The sequence below is a fragment of the Moschus berezovskii genome, chromosome 3, assembly GCF_049115385.1.
Source record: "Moschus berezovskii isolate FMDL1 chromosome 3, NW_MosBer_1.0, whole genome shotgun sequence".
Classification (NCBI taxonomy): Eukaryota; Metazoa; Chordata; class Mammalia; order Artiodactyla; family Moschidae; genus Moschus; species Moschus berezovskii.
Window position 1 is genome coordinate 105204811 of NC_142462.1, and position 16309 is coordinate 105221119.

Genomic DNA, 16309 nt, shown 5'->3' on the forward strand with positions numbered 1-16309 from the left:
CAGGTATCCAAATGACTGAAAAGTCACCCCCAAAAAGTAGTAGTCAAGGGGACAATTACAGTTGAGCTATATCAAATCCTACAAGATGATGCTGTGAAAGTGCTGCACTCAATATGCCAGCAAAGTTAGAAAAATCATACAGGACTGGAAAAGGTCAGTTTTCATTCCAATCCCAGAGAAAGGCAATGCCAAAAAATGTTCAAACTACCACACAATTGTACTCATCTCACGTGCTAGCAAAGAAATGCTCAAAATTTTCCAAGCCAGGCTTCAGCAGTACATGAACAGAGAACTTTCAGATGTTCAAGAGGATTTAGAAAAGGCAGAGGAACCACAGATCAAATTGCCAATATTCGTTGGATCATTGAGAAAGCAAGAGCATTCCAGAAAAACACCTGCTTTATTGACTATACCAAAGCCTTTGACTGTGTGGATCACCACAAACTGTGGAAAATTCTTAAAGAGATGGGAATACCAGGCGACCTGACCTGCCTCCTGAGAAATCTGTATTCAGGTCAAGAAGCAACAGTTAGAACCAGACATGGAACAATGGACTGGTTCCAAACTGGGAAAGGAATACGTCAAGGCTGTATACTGTCACCTTGCTTATTTAACTTATATGCAGAGTACATCATGCGAAATGCCAGGCTGGATGAAGCACAAGCTGGAATCAAGATTGCTGGGAGAAATATCAATAACCTCAGATACGCAGATGACACCAACCTTATGGCAGAAAGCAAAGAAAAACTAAAGAGCCTCTTGATGAAAGTGAAAGAGGACAGTGAAAAAGCTGGCTTAACATTCAACATTCAAAAAATGAAGATCATGGCATCCGGTCCCATCACTTCATGGTAAATAGATGGGAAAACAATGGAAACAGTGACAGGCTTTATTTTCTTGGGCTCCAAAATCACTGCAGATGGGGACTGCAGCCATGAAATTAAAAGACGCTTGCTCTTTGGAAGAGGAGCTATGACAAACCTAGACAGCATATTAAAAAGCAGAGACATTACTTTGCCAACAAAGCTTGTCTGGTCAAAGCTATGGTTTTTCCAGTGGTCATGTATAGATGTGAGAGTTGGACTATAAAGAAAGCTGAGTGCCGAAGAATTGATGCTTTTGAACTGTGGTGTTGGAGATGACTCTTGAGAGTCCCTTGGACTGCAAGGAGATCAAACCAGTGAATCCTAAAGGAAATCAGTCCTGAATATTCATTGGAAGGACTGATGCTGAAGCTCAAACTCCAATACTTTGGCCACCTGATGCAAAAAGCTGACTCACTGGAAAGGACACTGATGTTGGGAAAGATTGAAAACAGGAGGAGAAGGGGATAACAGAGGATGAGATGGTTGGATGGCATCACCAGCTTGATGGACATGAGTTTGGGCAAGCTCGGGGAGTTGGTGATGGACACGGAGGCCTGTCGTGCTGCAGTCCGTGGGGTCACAAAGAGTCGGACGTGACTGAGCGACTGAACTGAACTGAAAAGCAGGTGAGGAGGTTCCATGTCACCAGAACGGAAGGTGTGAGTACCCACACCCATGCGGTGACTTCACAGTTCTTTTCAGAAGAAACTAGGAGCAAAATGAAATGTTTCCTTCCAAGGTTCCAAAGGTCAGGACGGGGTTCAGGGTTGCTTGGGCCACACAAGGGTGATTCTGAAGGCCCACCCAGGGCTCCTTCTCCCCGGTGGAGAACGTGAGGCACCACCTCTTGTCCTCGGCCTCACAGGCCCCTGATCCTACTGTTGCCCACTCTCTTCACTGCATCTCACCACCCTCCAAGTGGGTGCAGAAGCCTGGATGTCTGGGCCAAGTGTCTCTGGGACCCTGACATCTCAAGCACTAAGACAGAAGTGCTCAAGTGGAAGACCGACTCTGGTAAACCACCATGATCCTCCTGCCTCGCATTTCCCATCCGGAAAGTGAGTGCAGTGCTTTGGAGGTGGCACATCCAGGGCCATAGGATTTCAGAGAGGCTGGTCCTTTATAGACTGGTCTTTGCTTTTAGAGTGGTAGCATCATGCCTAAAGATGCAGCCAGAGGAGTAGCTGATGCCCACCCCTCAGGCTGGGGAAGCAGGGGCCAGAGAGGCAGAGAGTTACAGAGCAGACAGGGCCGGATGTGGCTCAGTGTACAGTCCTCTGTGACTATTCGGGTATGTCCTCTGCTCTAGAAGCCGTGCAGACATCACTTTCCCCTGCATCCCTGGGTCATACTGTCAGAACCAGAAAGTGAAAGTCGCTCAGTCATGTCCGACTCTTTGCAACCCCATGGACTATACAGTCTATGCAATTCTGGAGTGGGTAGCCTTTCCCTTCTCCAGGGGATCTTCTCAACCCAAGGATCAAACTCAGGTCTCCCTCACTGCAGGTGGATTCTTAACCGTCTGAGCCACCAGGGAAGCCCAAGAATACTGGAGTGGGTAGCCTATCACCTTCTCCAAGTGAACTTCCCCATCCAGGGATTGAACCAGGGTCCCCTGCATTGCAGGCAGATTCTTCACCAGCTGAACTACCCAGGAAACTGTCAGAACCAGAGGGACCCTAGAAATCATGGATTCCCCCTCCATCAAGGGAGAAATGGGCAGACAGATAGTCAAGTGTCCTGGGCAACAGACCACACCTCCTTTGGTAACTAGAACTCTGTGGTCCAATTCCCAGTGTGGCTGTCTATCCTGGGGAACATATGCCCCTACGCTCCTGGTTCCAGCTCCTGCTTCTCATCCTTGCCTTCAGAGAGGGAGGAGGAACCATCTGACTTGGGGTGAGATGAAGAGGAGAGAGCAGCTCACATTTTCCAGGAATTCAAGGTGTCACTGGCTGTCCACCACCTGTGATGAGAACAGTCCCCTACCCCGTCACCTCCATCACCATCCCCAAAAGCATCATGCTGCCATGCCTAGTCTCCCCCAGTCTCCCTGCTCCCCAGGCCCTCCTGGATGGATCCACAAGCTTGAATCCATTCCCATTATGCCGGTAGTTCTGGGGCTGAGACCATCAGGCAAGTCAGTCCTTTTCAGACCACCGAGTAACAGCCCCTCACTCACAGAGGAGAAAACACATGTATACACACACACACACACACACACACACACACACACACACACCCCTATCTTAATTGTCAGGAGACCCCAGGGGCACTTATGGCTGGTGTCTTCAAACAGCTGCCCATGGAATTCAGAGATGTGAATTTGTGTGGTCAGGATCAGATTCCAGATTGCCCCCAGGCTTCACAGCAAAGCCAAAGTGTTTCTCTAGCTACTTGCAACTTCCCAGGATGTGTGTGGGGGTGGGCAGGGCGGGAGGGGAGGACAGGAGCCTGACTCTCAAAAAGCTAACTGTCCATAGCACAAGCTCTCTAGTGCCCTCACCCACTGTATCTACAGAGAAGTTGACACCAGGATAACCTCAAGGTGGGGGGCGGGTGGTAAGCAATCTTCCATGATGCTCTAAGGGTCTTCTGGTGAAGGGATGCATTGGGGAGTGGGCTGACAGCACAGTGCAGTGGGAAGGCAGGGACCCAGCCTGCACTACTCAGCAGTGCCCCCTAAAACTGGGGTGCAGGACTAAGCCTGCCTGAGCAAGGGGCTCCCAGCTCATGGACCTGCCTGGGAGAAGGTAGAGGCCTCACCTGCCAGTGGCAGCTTGGGAAGCACAGGCAAGCTGGTGACTCAGCAGACAAAAACACACTCCTTTCAGACATTTGGGTCCCTGAATCCCAGGAAAATGACAGCCTGAGGGGGGATGAGATCTTAGCACTGAGTGGAAGGTCCCAGCATCACTGCCTCCGGTGAGCCATTTCAGGGTGCTGGCTCTGGAAGCCCCCTTCTCCAAGGCTCGAGACAGGATGACAGACTCAGATCAAATCGGAAATGGAGACGTCACGACGTCAGGGTCAGGGGCTCAGAGGAGCAGGGGCAGAAGCACAACGGGAAAGAAGCTGGAAGTAACTGGGAAACTGTGTTTGCTCCCATTGGAGCGAAAAGGTCAACCATCAGAACACGCACAATCAGTCCTCAGGATGCCGCCAACGTCCACGTGAGAAACGCTCTGACCTGGAAGCACCCAGGAGAGGCCACTAGCCTTGAATGCCACTCATCCTGCCCAGACTCCGGTACAAGCTGCTTTCCTAGTGGCCACAGCCTTCCAGGAAGTTTCCTATGAAGCCCCTAAGGAAGGAGGGCCTGCTCCCACTCCATCACCACGTCAAGAAGATCTTGCTTAGGGGACTTCCCTGGGGGCCCACTAGTTAAGAATCTGCCTCCCAGAGCAGGGATATGGGTTTGATGCCTGGCAGGGGAACTAAGATCCCACATTTCTTGGGAACGACTACTGAGCCTTTGCACTCTGGAAGCCACGTGCCGCAATGAAGATAATCTGTACTGCAGCTAAGACTCGGGGCAGCCAAACAAATACACATGTAAGTAATAAATAAACAGGAGATCTTGCTTTGCAACACCCCAGACACAGCCAGTTGTGTTTTTACATTTGACCTGGTCCAGGTTTTTTACATGGGCTTCTCAGGTGGTGCAGTGGCAAAGAATCCACCTGCCATGCAGGAGAGTCAAGAGACACAGGTTCGATCCCTGGGTCGGGAAGATCTCCCAGAGAAGGGAAAGGCAACCCACTCCAGAATTATTGCCTGGAGAATCCCATGGACAGAGGACCCTGGCGGGCTACAGTTCATGGGGTCACAAAGAGTCAGTTGGACACGACTGAGCACACACACACACATATCTTACATGGGATTGTCTGGGTTTTGGCTCTGAAAGCCACCCACCCATCCCAGACCATCTCTCAATCCTGGGTAAACTGGGAAGTTGGTGCCAGTTTCACATTGGCACCCCCCCAATAGATGTTCCATTAAAAAGAGGAAGGAAAAGAGGAAAAGGTTCCACGGTTAACGTGTGCCTGAGGAACTCGGGGTTAAACAAAAGTGATGAGGCCTCCTCAGACCACTTCAGATCCTAGTATGTGTTGACTTTCCACCAAGGTAAGCAGAGCAGGCAGCATTTCCCAAATGTTTTGGATCATGGTTCCCTTTTATTCACAAAACATTGTTTTATTCATTTATCAAACATTTACTGAGAGCATAATTATTAAAATTTTGAGTAGTACTAGTTAAGGAAATGGCAACCCACTCCAGTGTTCTTGCCTGGAGAACCCCAGGGATGGTGGAGCCTGGTGGGCTGCCTTCTATGGGGTCACACAGAGTCGGACACGACTGAAGCGATTTAGCAGCAGCAGCAGTGTTCTTTTTGGACAGTTTGGGAAACAGCTCATCTCACTGAATTGTGAAAGGAAAAAAAAAAACCCATATGGTGCTAGCCCAGATTTACCATCTCAGTAACACAGGCACCGGGACGTGCCCCACCGGCGTTCATTGTGGAGAAAACCAAAGGCAGCTCCGAGAGGCGTTCCTATCTTCCTCCTACCTCTTGCTTTGTGAGGAACTACTTGTTTGCCTGGTTTTCATCAGAGGCTGGATTGTGAACCCCAGGGCCTCCCCTCCCTCCCTCCCCGGAGAAAGAAAATATAGAGGAGGCTGTGGAAAGACCAATGGCACGCTTCACTGGTTGGCTTGGCTGGAGTCACTGGGAGTTTGGCGCAGAGGCAGGGTGAGGACGGACGAAGAAAGGAAGCTACTGAGAGGGAGAAACTCAGACCCACGTACTGGACAGGGTAGTGGAGCATGGGTGGCGGGAGGAGCACTTATCCAAGGTAAAAAAGAAGAGAAATGCACTGTTCACGACAGCCAAGACAGGAAGCAACCTAAATGTCCAAAATGTCCATTGACGGGTAAGTACATAAAGAAGATGGGGAGAGTGTGTGTGTAATATATATATACACACATACATGCAGGACTGTTCACAATAGCCAAGACAGGAAGCAACCTAAATGGCCATTGACGGGTAAGTGCATAAAGAGGGGGGGTGGGGGGTGGGGTGTGTGTGTGCATAAAGAGGGGTGTGTGTGTGTCTGTGTGTGTAATATATATATATACATGCAGTGCAGTGTGTGTGTGTGTAATATATATATATACATGCAGTGCAAACTGCACCAACATGGATGGACTTAAGAGATTCTCATACTAAGTAAGTCTGACAAAGACAAATGTTATTTATCACTTCTATGTGTAATCTAGAAAATCATACAAATCAACTTATTTACAAAGCAGAAACAGACTCACAGACACAGAAAACAAATTTACAATTACCAAAGGGGAAGAGGGGGAGGAAGGCATAAATTAGGAGTATGGGATTAATAGATATGCATCACTAATAGATCCCCTGGAGAAGGGAATGGCTACCCACTGCAGTATTCTAGCCTGGATAATTTCAGGGACAGAGGAGCCTGGCGGGCTACAGTCCACAGGGTTGCAAAGAGTAGGATACCACTGAATGACTAGGGGCTTCCTGGGTGGCTGAGTGGATAAAGACTCTGCCTGCAATGCAGGCAGAATGTGGATTCATTCCCTGGGTCAGGAAGATCCCCTGGAGGAAGGCACGGCAACCTACTCCAGGATTCTTGCCTGGAGAATCCCATGAACAGAGAAGCCTGGAGGGCTACAGTCCACGGGGACACAAAGAGTCAGACACGACTGGAGCGACTGAGCATAAGCACCACTATATTGAGAAATAAAGAACAAGGACCTCCTTAAAAAACACAGGGAACTACGTTTAATTGATAACCTATAATGGAAAGAATCTGAAGTATCCACCTGAAAATAACACAGTAACATAAATCAACTATAGCTAAATAAAATTTGAAGAAAAAAAGGAAAAAGAGCCATGTGATGGGAGACTCCATTTGACAGGGTGATGGACAGAAGAACCTCAGAGGCTGCCAGGGTCAGGATCTGAGGGGCTTCAGGAAAGCTTGTTTTCACTTGAAGTCCCAAAGTGAAGGGCAGTGCCCCCTAAGGGTGGGGTGAGAAGCATCTGGGTGGGAACTAGGAAGGAAGGGACCTGACCCTCGGAGCCCCTTCTTAGCTAAGCACACCCTCATCCAGGACACAGTGTACAACTACTCCCCCAGAACCGGGGCCCTCGTCCTGAGTGGCCTGGCTGCAGTGGCTCAGTGGGAAAAGGTCACGGAGGAGAAAGCTCAGCCCAGCGAGGCCACGGCAGATGCACCAGTTTGGGAGGGGGCAGTGGCAAGGTCTGTTTCATCACACCTCACCTTAGGTGAGAGCTGAAGTCAATCAAAGAAATGAAATAAGTATGTCAGGCCCATCGCCGACACGACATATGAAATATTCAACCCTCACTGAGGAAGGCAGGAGGAAACAGAAGCCAGGAAACAAGGCTGAAATCACAAGGCCAGCAAGCGGCAATGTGCTCAGTCGCTCAGTCATGTCCCTCTCTGTGACCCCACGAGCTGCAGCCCACCAGGCTCCTCTGTCCACGGAATCCTCCAGACAAGAATACTGGAGTTGGTTGCCATTTTCTCCTCCAGGGAATCTTCCTGACCCAGAGAACCCTTGCCTTGACAGGTGGATTCTCTACAACTGAGCCACTTGGGATTCAAGCTTCTGACTTTGAAACCTGGGGCATTATGCCAGGAGATTTCTATTTTTCTTCTCTTTGACTACAGACAGAACTTCTCTCAAAGGACTTCTTTTGTGGAGGCCAACCCTATAAAACAAATAAATGTAGAGCCTCACCAAGTGAATAGGATGTGAATTGGATCCATCCAAATTGACCTACTCTTATTTTTCCCCTCCAGGAGTGTACCCCAAGCTCTTCAGTTCAGTCGCTCAGTCGTGTCCGACTCTTTGCGACCCCATGAATCACAGCACGCCAGGCCTCCTTGTCCATCACCAAATCCCGGAGTTCACTCAAACTCATGTCCATCGAGTTGGTGATGCCATCCAGCCATCTCATTCTCTGTCGCCCCCTTCTCCTCCTGCCCCCAATCCTTCCCAGCATCAAAGTCTTTTCCAGTGAGTCAGCTCGTCGCATGAGGTGGCCAAAGTATTGAAGTTTTAGCTTTAGCATCAGTCCTTCCAATGAACACCCAGGACTGATCTCCTTTAGAATGGACTGGTTGGATCTCCTTGCAGTCCAAGGGACTCTCAAGAGTCTTCTCCAACACCACAGTTCAAAAGCATCAATTCTTCGGCGATCAGCTTTCTTCACAGTCCAACTCTCACATCCATACAGGACCACTAGAAAAACCATAGCCTTGACTAGACGGACCTTTGTTGGCAAAGTAATGTCTCTGCTTTTTAATATACTATCCAAGCTCTTGGAGGCCCCTAAAACAGTTCACAGAACCTCTCCACCAGGTTTAAGTGTCACTGGCCTCCAGCTGCTGCTCTCACAAGAGTCCATGGACCAAACTCCTAAGAACAGTACCTCCCCCTGCCCTTCACTTGCCCTTCTGAGGTGGGAAGAGAAGCATGGGGCACAGAAACTCTTCTTTCCCATCCAGAGAAATGTGGGGGACAGGAGTCCCCCATGCTTGCCTGGCTGAGGCCCTGCTCTTGGGATGACCCCAGGGCACCTGGCTCACTGGTGCAGCTTGTGGCTGAGGGACTGGGAGGGAGGGAGCTGGGTTTCCGTGAGCATCACAAGGAGCTGCTCCATCAATACGAAAAGGCTGGAGCCACAAAAAACAAGGACTAAGCTGGACCTGGCTGAGCCAGGTGGCAAAGCCAGAAGGTTGGCAAAGGTCAGGGGGGTAAACTGCTTGTTTCACTTGTGCAGACAGATGCAAAGTGGATCTTACTACAAAGTGAGAGAACTGAGGGAAGAGAAAACCAGTGAGCAGGACTATGATAGCATGTGCCAGGGACCTATTCCAATATCCATCATCCTTCACTTCTTCACGGCAGAACCACTGATTGTTGGTCAGGCACATGTCTGCCTGAAATAAAGCTCACTCTTCCCGCTTCTCTTGCAGCTACATGTGACCATAGGACCAAGTTTCATTCAACAAACTGTAACTGGATGGGGTGTGTATGGTTTCTGGCATAAGAGCTGCAGCCTTCTTGTTCTTTTCTCCTGACAACTGGAGGCTGAGTAGCCACCTTGGACCACAAGGCAGCTCACCCTCCTGCCTCTGTGTCCACTCCTCCACGGATGAGGCCAGCCTCCCTACTATCTGCCTCTCTTCTAGAGTCAGGTCAGGAGCCTTATAGTTGGAGAGCCAGAACTGGCAGACAAGGTTTCAGGTTCTCAATACAGCTCGCTCTTCCTCTAGCTCACTCACTCACTCAGCAAATGTTTATCGAATACCTACTATGTGCCGGGTACTATTGTGGGTGACCAACAGAAGTCCCTGCCCTTGTGGAACTCAGGGGAGAGACAAAGAAATGAATGCTCGTCAGGAGATATGGAAAAAAGTCTCAGGGGAGGAGGGATGGGGGTGTGGAGGCTCGAAAGCTTCTCTGAGAAGGCGGCATTGCAGCAGAGAGCTGAAGGAAATGGCAGATGAGGCAGGTGGACATTGGGAATAAGAGCTGCTGATGTGATCTACCATGGCCTTTGGTGCCCAGGGCCTCCATTTCCCCTCTCTGGAATATTCTGTGAGATAGAGGCTGTCCATAGGCAACCTCTGTGGCCCTGGCTGGAAACTCACTCCAGTCAGCAGGATCTGAGCAGATTAGCAGAGGAATCAGACGAGATGGAGATGGAGGGGTCCCTCGGACAGAGCTCCATGAATTTCTGCTGCAAAGGGGCATGGCTTCGACCCCACCTTGCCTACGTTCAGTTGAAGAATTACGAAGTGTCTGGCCTTCCCACTGTCCCTTCCACGCTGACCTGAGCTGGAAGGTTAGAGGTCAGACAACTGTGGGCTCCCAGGTCAGTCCATGCATCTCCAGGGGTCCAGCTCTGGGAGGGTCCTCTGCACCCCAAGCTGGAGCTGCACGGCCAGCCCCACATGGACGTTCCTCCACACTCTCTCCCCTCTGGGCTGAGGCCCACAGCCTTCCGGCCATGACAATTGGCGGACGGGGTGCCACCCTGTGCCCTGGCCCTAGGGAAGCTGGAGGTGGCTGACCCGAGGTGGGTAAGGCTACAAAGGAAGAGAGGGTGGTGGTGGTGCGTGCCAGGGCAAGGGGTGGGGATGGTGGGAGGATGGGTGGCTGGGAGGCCAAGAGGCTGGGGATAGTGCTGGTTGTGGGAGAGGTCCACGGCAGTGCCTGTATGAGAGCACAGGGTGGGGACACGTGGGGTGGGGACACGTGCGGAGTGGGAGCATGGGGAGGGGCTTGTGGGGAGGGGGCGTGTGGGAAGGGGCACTTGGGGAGGGGGCAGGTGGGGAGGGAGCATGTGGGGAGGGGTGCGTGGGGAGGGGGCAGGTGGGGAGTGGGAGCGTGGGGAGGGGCGTGTGGGGACGGGCAGGTGGGGAGGGGCAGGTGGGGTGGGGGCACGTTGGGAGGGGAAGCATAGGGAGGGGCGTGTGGGGCGGGGCCGCTCCTGAATCTGCAAATGATGCTGCATTTGTGCACTAGTCCTGGAACAATCACTTCTCACCTGCTCTTTGTTCTGGATTCTGACTCCATGCTGGGATACCAGAGGCGCCCAGGCAATGGGAGACAAGACAGGCAATCATGACACGTGGGGCCAGCACTCCGACAGGGGAGCTTAACTCCTAAGTGACAAAGTGGCTCCAAGCCTCAGTGTGCCTGTCCAGCGGAGAAGTGAAAGAGTCTGGGCACCCAGCAGAAATGTCACCACCAACCAAGCAGCCCTGTCTTCACAGGGTCGGAGGGAGTTTCTCCAATGCCCAGGGAAGCATGAGCCCTGAGGTCGAGTCCATTTACTAGTGGCTGTGGCTGCAGACATGCACATGCACACACGTCCCCAAGCCCCAGAGAACTTAAGCAAGTTCATCCCCTCATCTGAAAAAACAAGAGGACGTAGAAGATGACTTCCAGAAGGCTCCCTGCTCTAGAATTCTGTGTTCTCTGATTTTCTGGGTTACTCAGAAGTACTGTGGAAATCTCCCTTTGTTGACTGAATTCTATTTTGAACAGCCAGCAGGCTGCCTACTTGAAGGTATCTTATGGACTACACTGTCGCAAATAGAAGGAGGCTCTTTACCGAGTATCTTTTTTGTAGATTTTCTTGAAGGCTTTCCCTAAAGAGAATACCTACTGGTGTGGCCTGAAGAGTGGTGATCCCAGATCTGCCACACAAAGTGGGCAGGACACAGGACAAGGAGAGACCCACACCACTACACGGGTGTGGCTGGGGATGGGATGAAACAAGACACGGACACCCCGCTGAGCCCCCTGCCCCACATCCAACACGGCGGGCACGACTAGGAAGTAAGCCCGGAGCTGAGGACAGAGCTCCAGCCTCCCCTCGGTCTGACGAAGTCTCTAGGCAGGCTTGGGCTCGGACGGCTGGGCAGGGAGTGGGCAGAGGGTCGTCACTCTCCTTCTCCAGGGACGTGGGAGGATGTCCACTCCGTCTCAAGCTTGTACTTGGCAGACCTGCAGAGGGCCCCCGGGGGTGTGAAAAAGCCAGCCCTTCCCTGCGTAAGGGTCATCTACATCCCGACGCCCCTCCCAAGAAGTGCCCAGCGCTGTCTGGAGGGTTCCTTTCACTTCCCTTAGGAGCTGAGTGGTCCTCACAGTGGCCCCCTGGCTGGTCTGTATTCCCAAGCCCGGAAGTCCTGAACCTCTGCGGTTGCTTCCACCGGCTCTGGCTGCTGCAGAAAGAGCCCCGCGGCCAGCATCACCACTGGGGTTCAAGCTGGCCTCATGCCTCCCCCTTCTGGAGAGCCTGACTTCCCTGGTGGCGCAGTGGTTAAGACTCTATGCTCCCAATGCAGGGAGCACTGGTTTGATCCCAGGTCAGGGAACTAAAGTCCTGCATGTCGCATGGAGTGGCCAAAAAAAAAATTTTTTTTAATTACTTAATTAAAAAATCAAATCAAATCCCTGTATAACCCCTGCCTCACTTTGCCCAAATCACCCCTTCCCAGATCCTGCCACTTCTCCACATATGCCACCCTTTCCCCCACCACGTGGCACTTTAAGCTTCAGTTTTTTTATTACTGCTTAGCAATTGACACAAACATTAGCAGAATCTTGATTCTGGGGGAAGAGCACATATGGTTTATTAACCATAAAAGCCACGATTTTTTGAGTTCTGACGGTGAGTTGGACACAACAGCAAACTCATTAATATGTTATCTTTCATTTTCAGAACAACCTGCAAGATGGAGATTTGTCGTCATTTTTTACAGACTCAGAGAGGTTCACTATCTGGTCTTCGGTCATGTAAGTCTGACTGATCCAAAGTTCAAGTGTTTTCAACCACCTCCTTCCCTTGCCTAAGATTCATCCACTGAATGACACAATCAGACCCTTAAGACACTGCTCAGTCAATCTGTCCTTTCGGCAAAAGCCCAGAAACGTCACAGTGACACTAGACGTTCCCCTGCTCTTTCATTCTGTCTTACAGAGATGGAAACAGGTTCAGCGGGACAATTTGCCATATGGTTCAACCAAGCGGCTATCAAACCAGAAAGGGGTCTAACGGGTTGTCGGCACCGGGTCGGATGCTGCTGATGCTGTGTGGCCCACCTACAATAGAAGGTAAGGTCCCAGGGCTCTGTCGGATATAATTCGTTTGTTCTACTAGAAACCTTGCTTAGAACTAAATCACAGGATTCCAGCAGTTTGGGGGTTCACCCTCCCAGATGACTGCAACTCAGCCAGCCATACCTTCAGAAGAGCAGAGATGAAGTAGTCCTTACTGGGTCCCTATGGCGTGCTCAGTCACGTCCAACTCTTTGCGACCCCATGGACTATAGCCCACCAGGCTCCTCTCTCAACAATACTGGAGTGGGTTGCCATTCCCTTCTCCAGGGGATCTTCCCAACTCTGCCACAGCCACTAAACACCAAGCCTGCACCCTTCAGCCTTCTCTGGTCTCAACATAGCAAATAATAATATTAATAGTGATAGTCCCTTGCCAGCTAACACTCTTCAAAGCACTTCCCATTATCACTGCATACCGTAGTAGCATTTTAGGAACTGGACACCTGGGCTCAGAAAGGCCAGGTGATTTTCTGGTGGGAGAGGAAGCAGGGTTATGGTTCCTCCTTTTTTTTTTTTTTTTTTTACCACAGATGGAGCTCCTACCATATTCCATGCCCCATGCTAGGCTTGCGGAGGGCTTCCTGGAAGAGACAGGGTTTCTGGGCAGTGTACAGGTGCCAAGGAAGACAGTCCCAGCCTCGAAGCCAGAATGGGCTTGGAGCTCTTCCCATTTTATGGGTGGCTCCAGAGAGAGTGGCCTCTGAGGACAGAGGAACAGAGGTCTCATCCCACAGCCTCCACCCTCTCCTTCAAGCTCAGCCTCCTGAAGCTCAGAGGCACTGGGAACTACCCCAGCCTTCCTGGCCCAGCCCATCTCCCTTCTGGATGGTGCTAAGAGGCTTCTATCAGAAGGGGTGCGCGTGGGGTCCACACTGAGCTCCATCCGCCTGAGAGCAGGGCTGAGGAGAGACGCCCCACTCCTGCATCTCCTCAGCCCTGCAGGTTGTGCAAATCTGTGGTGACTGCCATCCTCAGAGCTGCCCTGACTGCTCCTCACACTGGAATCCCTCCTCCAGGCGTCACCCCTTCACCCACTCACCCCTTTCAGGCCAGGCTGTGGAGTCTCAGGGCCGCTTCCTGGAGGATGCCCAAACCTACTTGCTCCTGGAGCACCAGCCCCTTCCCACAAGCAAAGTTACCTGTGATAAAGAAAATAGACTGCACTGCCATGCCACCCCACCCTTCCCTGGGACTTTAGTCCCAAAGGCAGCACCTACCAAGAAGAGCAAGGTCCCCTCTCTGTCTCAACTCACCACAGTACTCCTGACTCTAGAATGGAAACAGGGCTCTTTCTCCCTGCAGACACCTGCTCGGGTGGGCAAGAAAGAAATGCTTCTCTCTCCTGGGGCTGAGACGCCTAGCTGTTCCTAGGGGCTCTGGGACAGTACCTGTCCCACCAGATTTTCACCTTTAGAAGAAATATGGGAGATGTTTCTATGGCACAGTCCAAGCCCGTTTCATGAGAGAGAAATTCTTTTCTCTACAAAGGGCTGGCAGGGACTCTCATCTTCCTGGCCATGCACAGAGAAGGGAGTTGTTCCCTTGGTGCCCGGGAGGCAGGGGCCCCACTCAGGTGAGTCCGGGATTGTGGAAAATCCACTTATTCCCTCCCCCTTTCCATCTGCCCCAGCACAGGTTCAAGTGAGTTGAGTGAGCACACGATGCTCGGAAAACCTCTCGGCAGAACGCGAAACACATGGCCTCGATGGCCGTTACTGGAGGTTTGTCACCTGCTTCGGGGACTTCCTAAGCTCCCAGCCTGCCGCTCTGCCTGGAATTAACGACGACACAATACCGTCCCTTAGCCGCTCCAACGCGGAGGGAAAAGTGATCAAACGCTGGGGTTTCAGCAGAAGCGTGGAGGCTCGCGGTGCCCTAAGTCCCGACTCTAGGACCGAGAGCCCACTCAGCGCCGGCGCGCCCCTTTTGCCCGAACAGAACCCACCGCAACTCCACCCACGTGGAGACCGGGACGACCGACGCTCGGATCCCGGCACCTGCGGCGTTCTCCGGGGGTGCGAAGGGGCCTGGCTGGTGCAAGGTCAGGGCTCCGCGTGTGGCCCCGGCTAGTAGGGGCCACAGGGACCCGCAGGGGCTGCTCGCGGGTCCCGCCACGAGGCAGGGCGGGTTTCCCAGCAGCGGACCCGGCCGGGGGCGTCCCGGCGGAGCCCGAGCCACCATCACTCACCATTACCGGAGAGCGGCAGAGGCAGCAGCAGCAAAAACGCCGAGAGCACCAGCGCGGAGCGCATCGTGTCCTGGGCGCGGGCGCGGAGCAGGTGGCTGCGGGCTTGGCCAAGGGTCGGGACGGCGGGAGCGTGTGGGCGCCTCTCCGGGAGGCCTGGCGGTGGCTCCGACGGCCGGGCGCTGGCCCGAGCGGCCCGAGTCGCGCCCCGGTGGCCCCTCCTCGCGGCCGCTGCGGCAGAGCCGGCCGAGGCGCCGAGCCGGGCGGCAGGGGAGCGGCAGGCGGCTGCGTGGCGGGCGGCGTCTGCGCGGCTGCGGCCCGGCCGGCGGCTGCGGCTCCTCGGGTCCCGTCCGCGCCGGCCCCCGCCCCCTGCCCTCCCCTTCCCCAGGAGCGCGCGGGCGGGGCGGCGCTGGGCGGAGAACAATGAGCCGAGGAGGAAACTCCGCCCTGGCGCGCGGCGGGCGGGGGAGCGCGGCCGGCTCCCCGCTCCGGGCTCCTGGCGGGCGGCCCCGGCTCGGGGCGGAGGGGAGCCGGGGATGTGAGCGTGAGCGCCGGGAGGCGCGGTTGCTGGGGTGATTCCCCGCACCAGGCCGCCCCCTGCCCTCAGGCCCGCCCGGCCCGGAGCGCAGGTGTCTCCCGCGATACTTTTGAGGCGGGTCTGGCGGGATCCCCCCTACACTGCCGAGTTCCTCTTCGCCCAGATCCAGAGCTAGAAGGCCCCCAAGGCTGTGTGTTCTCCACGGGCGCTCCAGGCCTCCCGGCTGCGGCGCGTTTTGCTGCAAAGCCTGAGGAGCGCGTCTCCCACCTGCCAGGTGCAACTCACTTGCGGGCGGGTCCGCATCGCGCACGATTTATGAGCAGGTCTGCGCTGTAGGGTTTGCACCATAGGGTCTGCAGCCAGCAATCTGGACTAATTTGTTGCTCAGCTTCTAAACCGACCTCACTTGTGAATGGAGGTGATGGGAAAAGAAATGAAAAACCAAACAAAAAACAAGACAAAATATTGAAGGATTAATCATATGTGCCACTTGGTGTTCTAAGGGCTTTACACATATTAAGTCATTTATTCTTCCCAATAGCGATGTTTTCAGCTTCGTTTTGTAGGTATTGAATTGATTGAAAAAGAGGCTTAAGAAACTTGCTGGAGATCACAGAACTGGTAATTGTCAGATCTGCTTCTGAAAGTAGTTTGGAGAAAATACTTTGCTCAGTGCCTGGCCTTTAGTAATTGCTCAGTATTATTATTGTTCTTGCTCCATTAAGAACAAAAATGAAAATTTAGGGCTTCGATTTAAAACCGACTTGAGCTCAAAACCTAGCTATGCCCATCTATTAGCTGTAAAACCCTGGGCACGTTATTCCATGTACCTCAGCTCTTTCCATCTGTAAAACAGGGATAACACCACGTAGCCCAGAGGGTTGCTATGAGACTTACCTAAGATAAAATGCAGGGAGAGTGCTTAGCACAGGGCCAGGAACATAGTCTGCGGGAATGAAGAGGCCCAGCTCCCAGTACAGGGGGGAGAAATTTGCAGACCTGGGGTACGGGTGGGAATTG

General features: G+C 52.8%; 1 protein-coding gene across 1 annotated transcript in view; it reads right to left on the reverse strand.

Annotated features, from left to right (window-relative positions):
• PODXL (podocalyxin like) overlaps positions 1 to 15637 on the reverse strand; it is a 50895-nt gene extending 35258 nt beyond the window's left edge. Inside the window, exons 1-2 of the mRNA XM_088831868.1 lie at positions 15575 to 15637; positions 14755 to 15409 (exon numbers count right to left, since the gene is read on the reverse strand). Of these exons, the coding sequence (XP_088687994.1) occupies positions 14755 to 15409; positions 15575 to 15637 (718 nt within the window). The remainder of the gene's footprint in view (positions 1 to 14754; positions 15410 to 15574) is intronic.
• Positions 15638 to 16309: the final 672 nt, after the last annotated feature.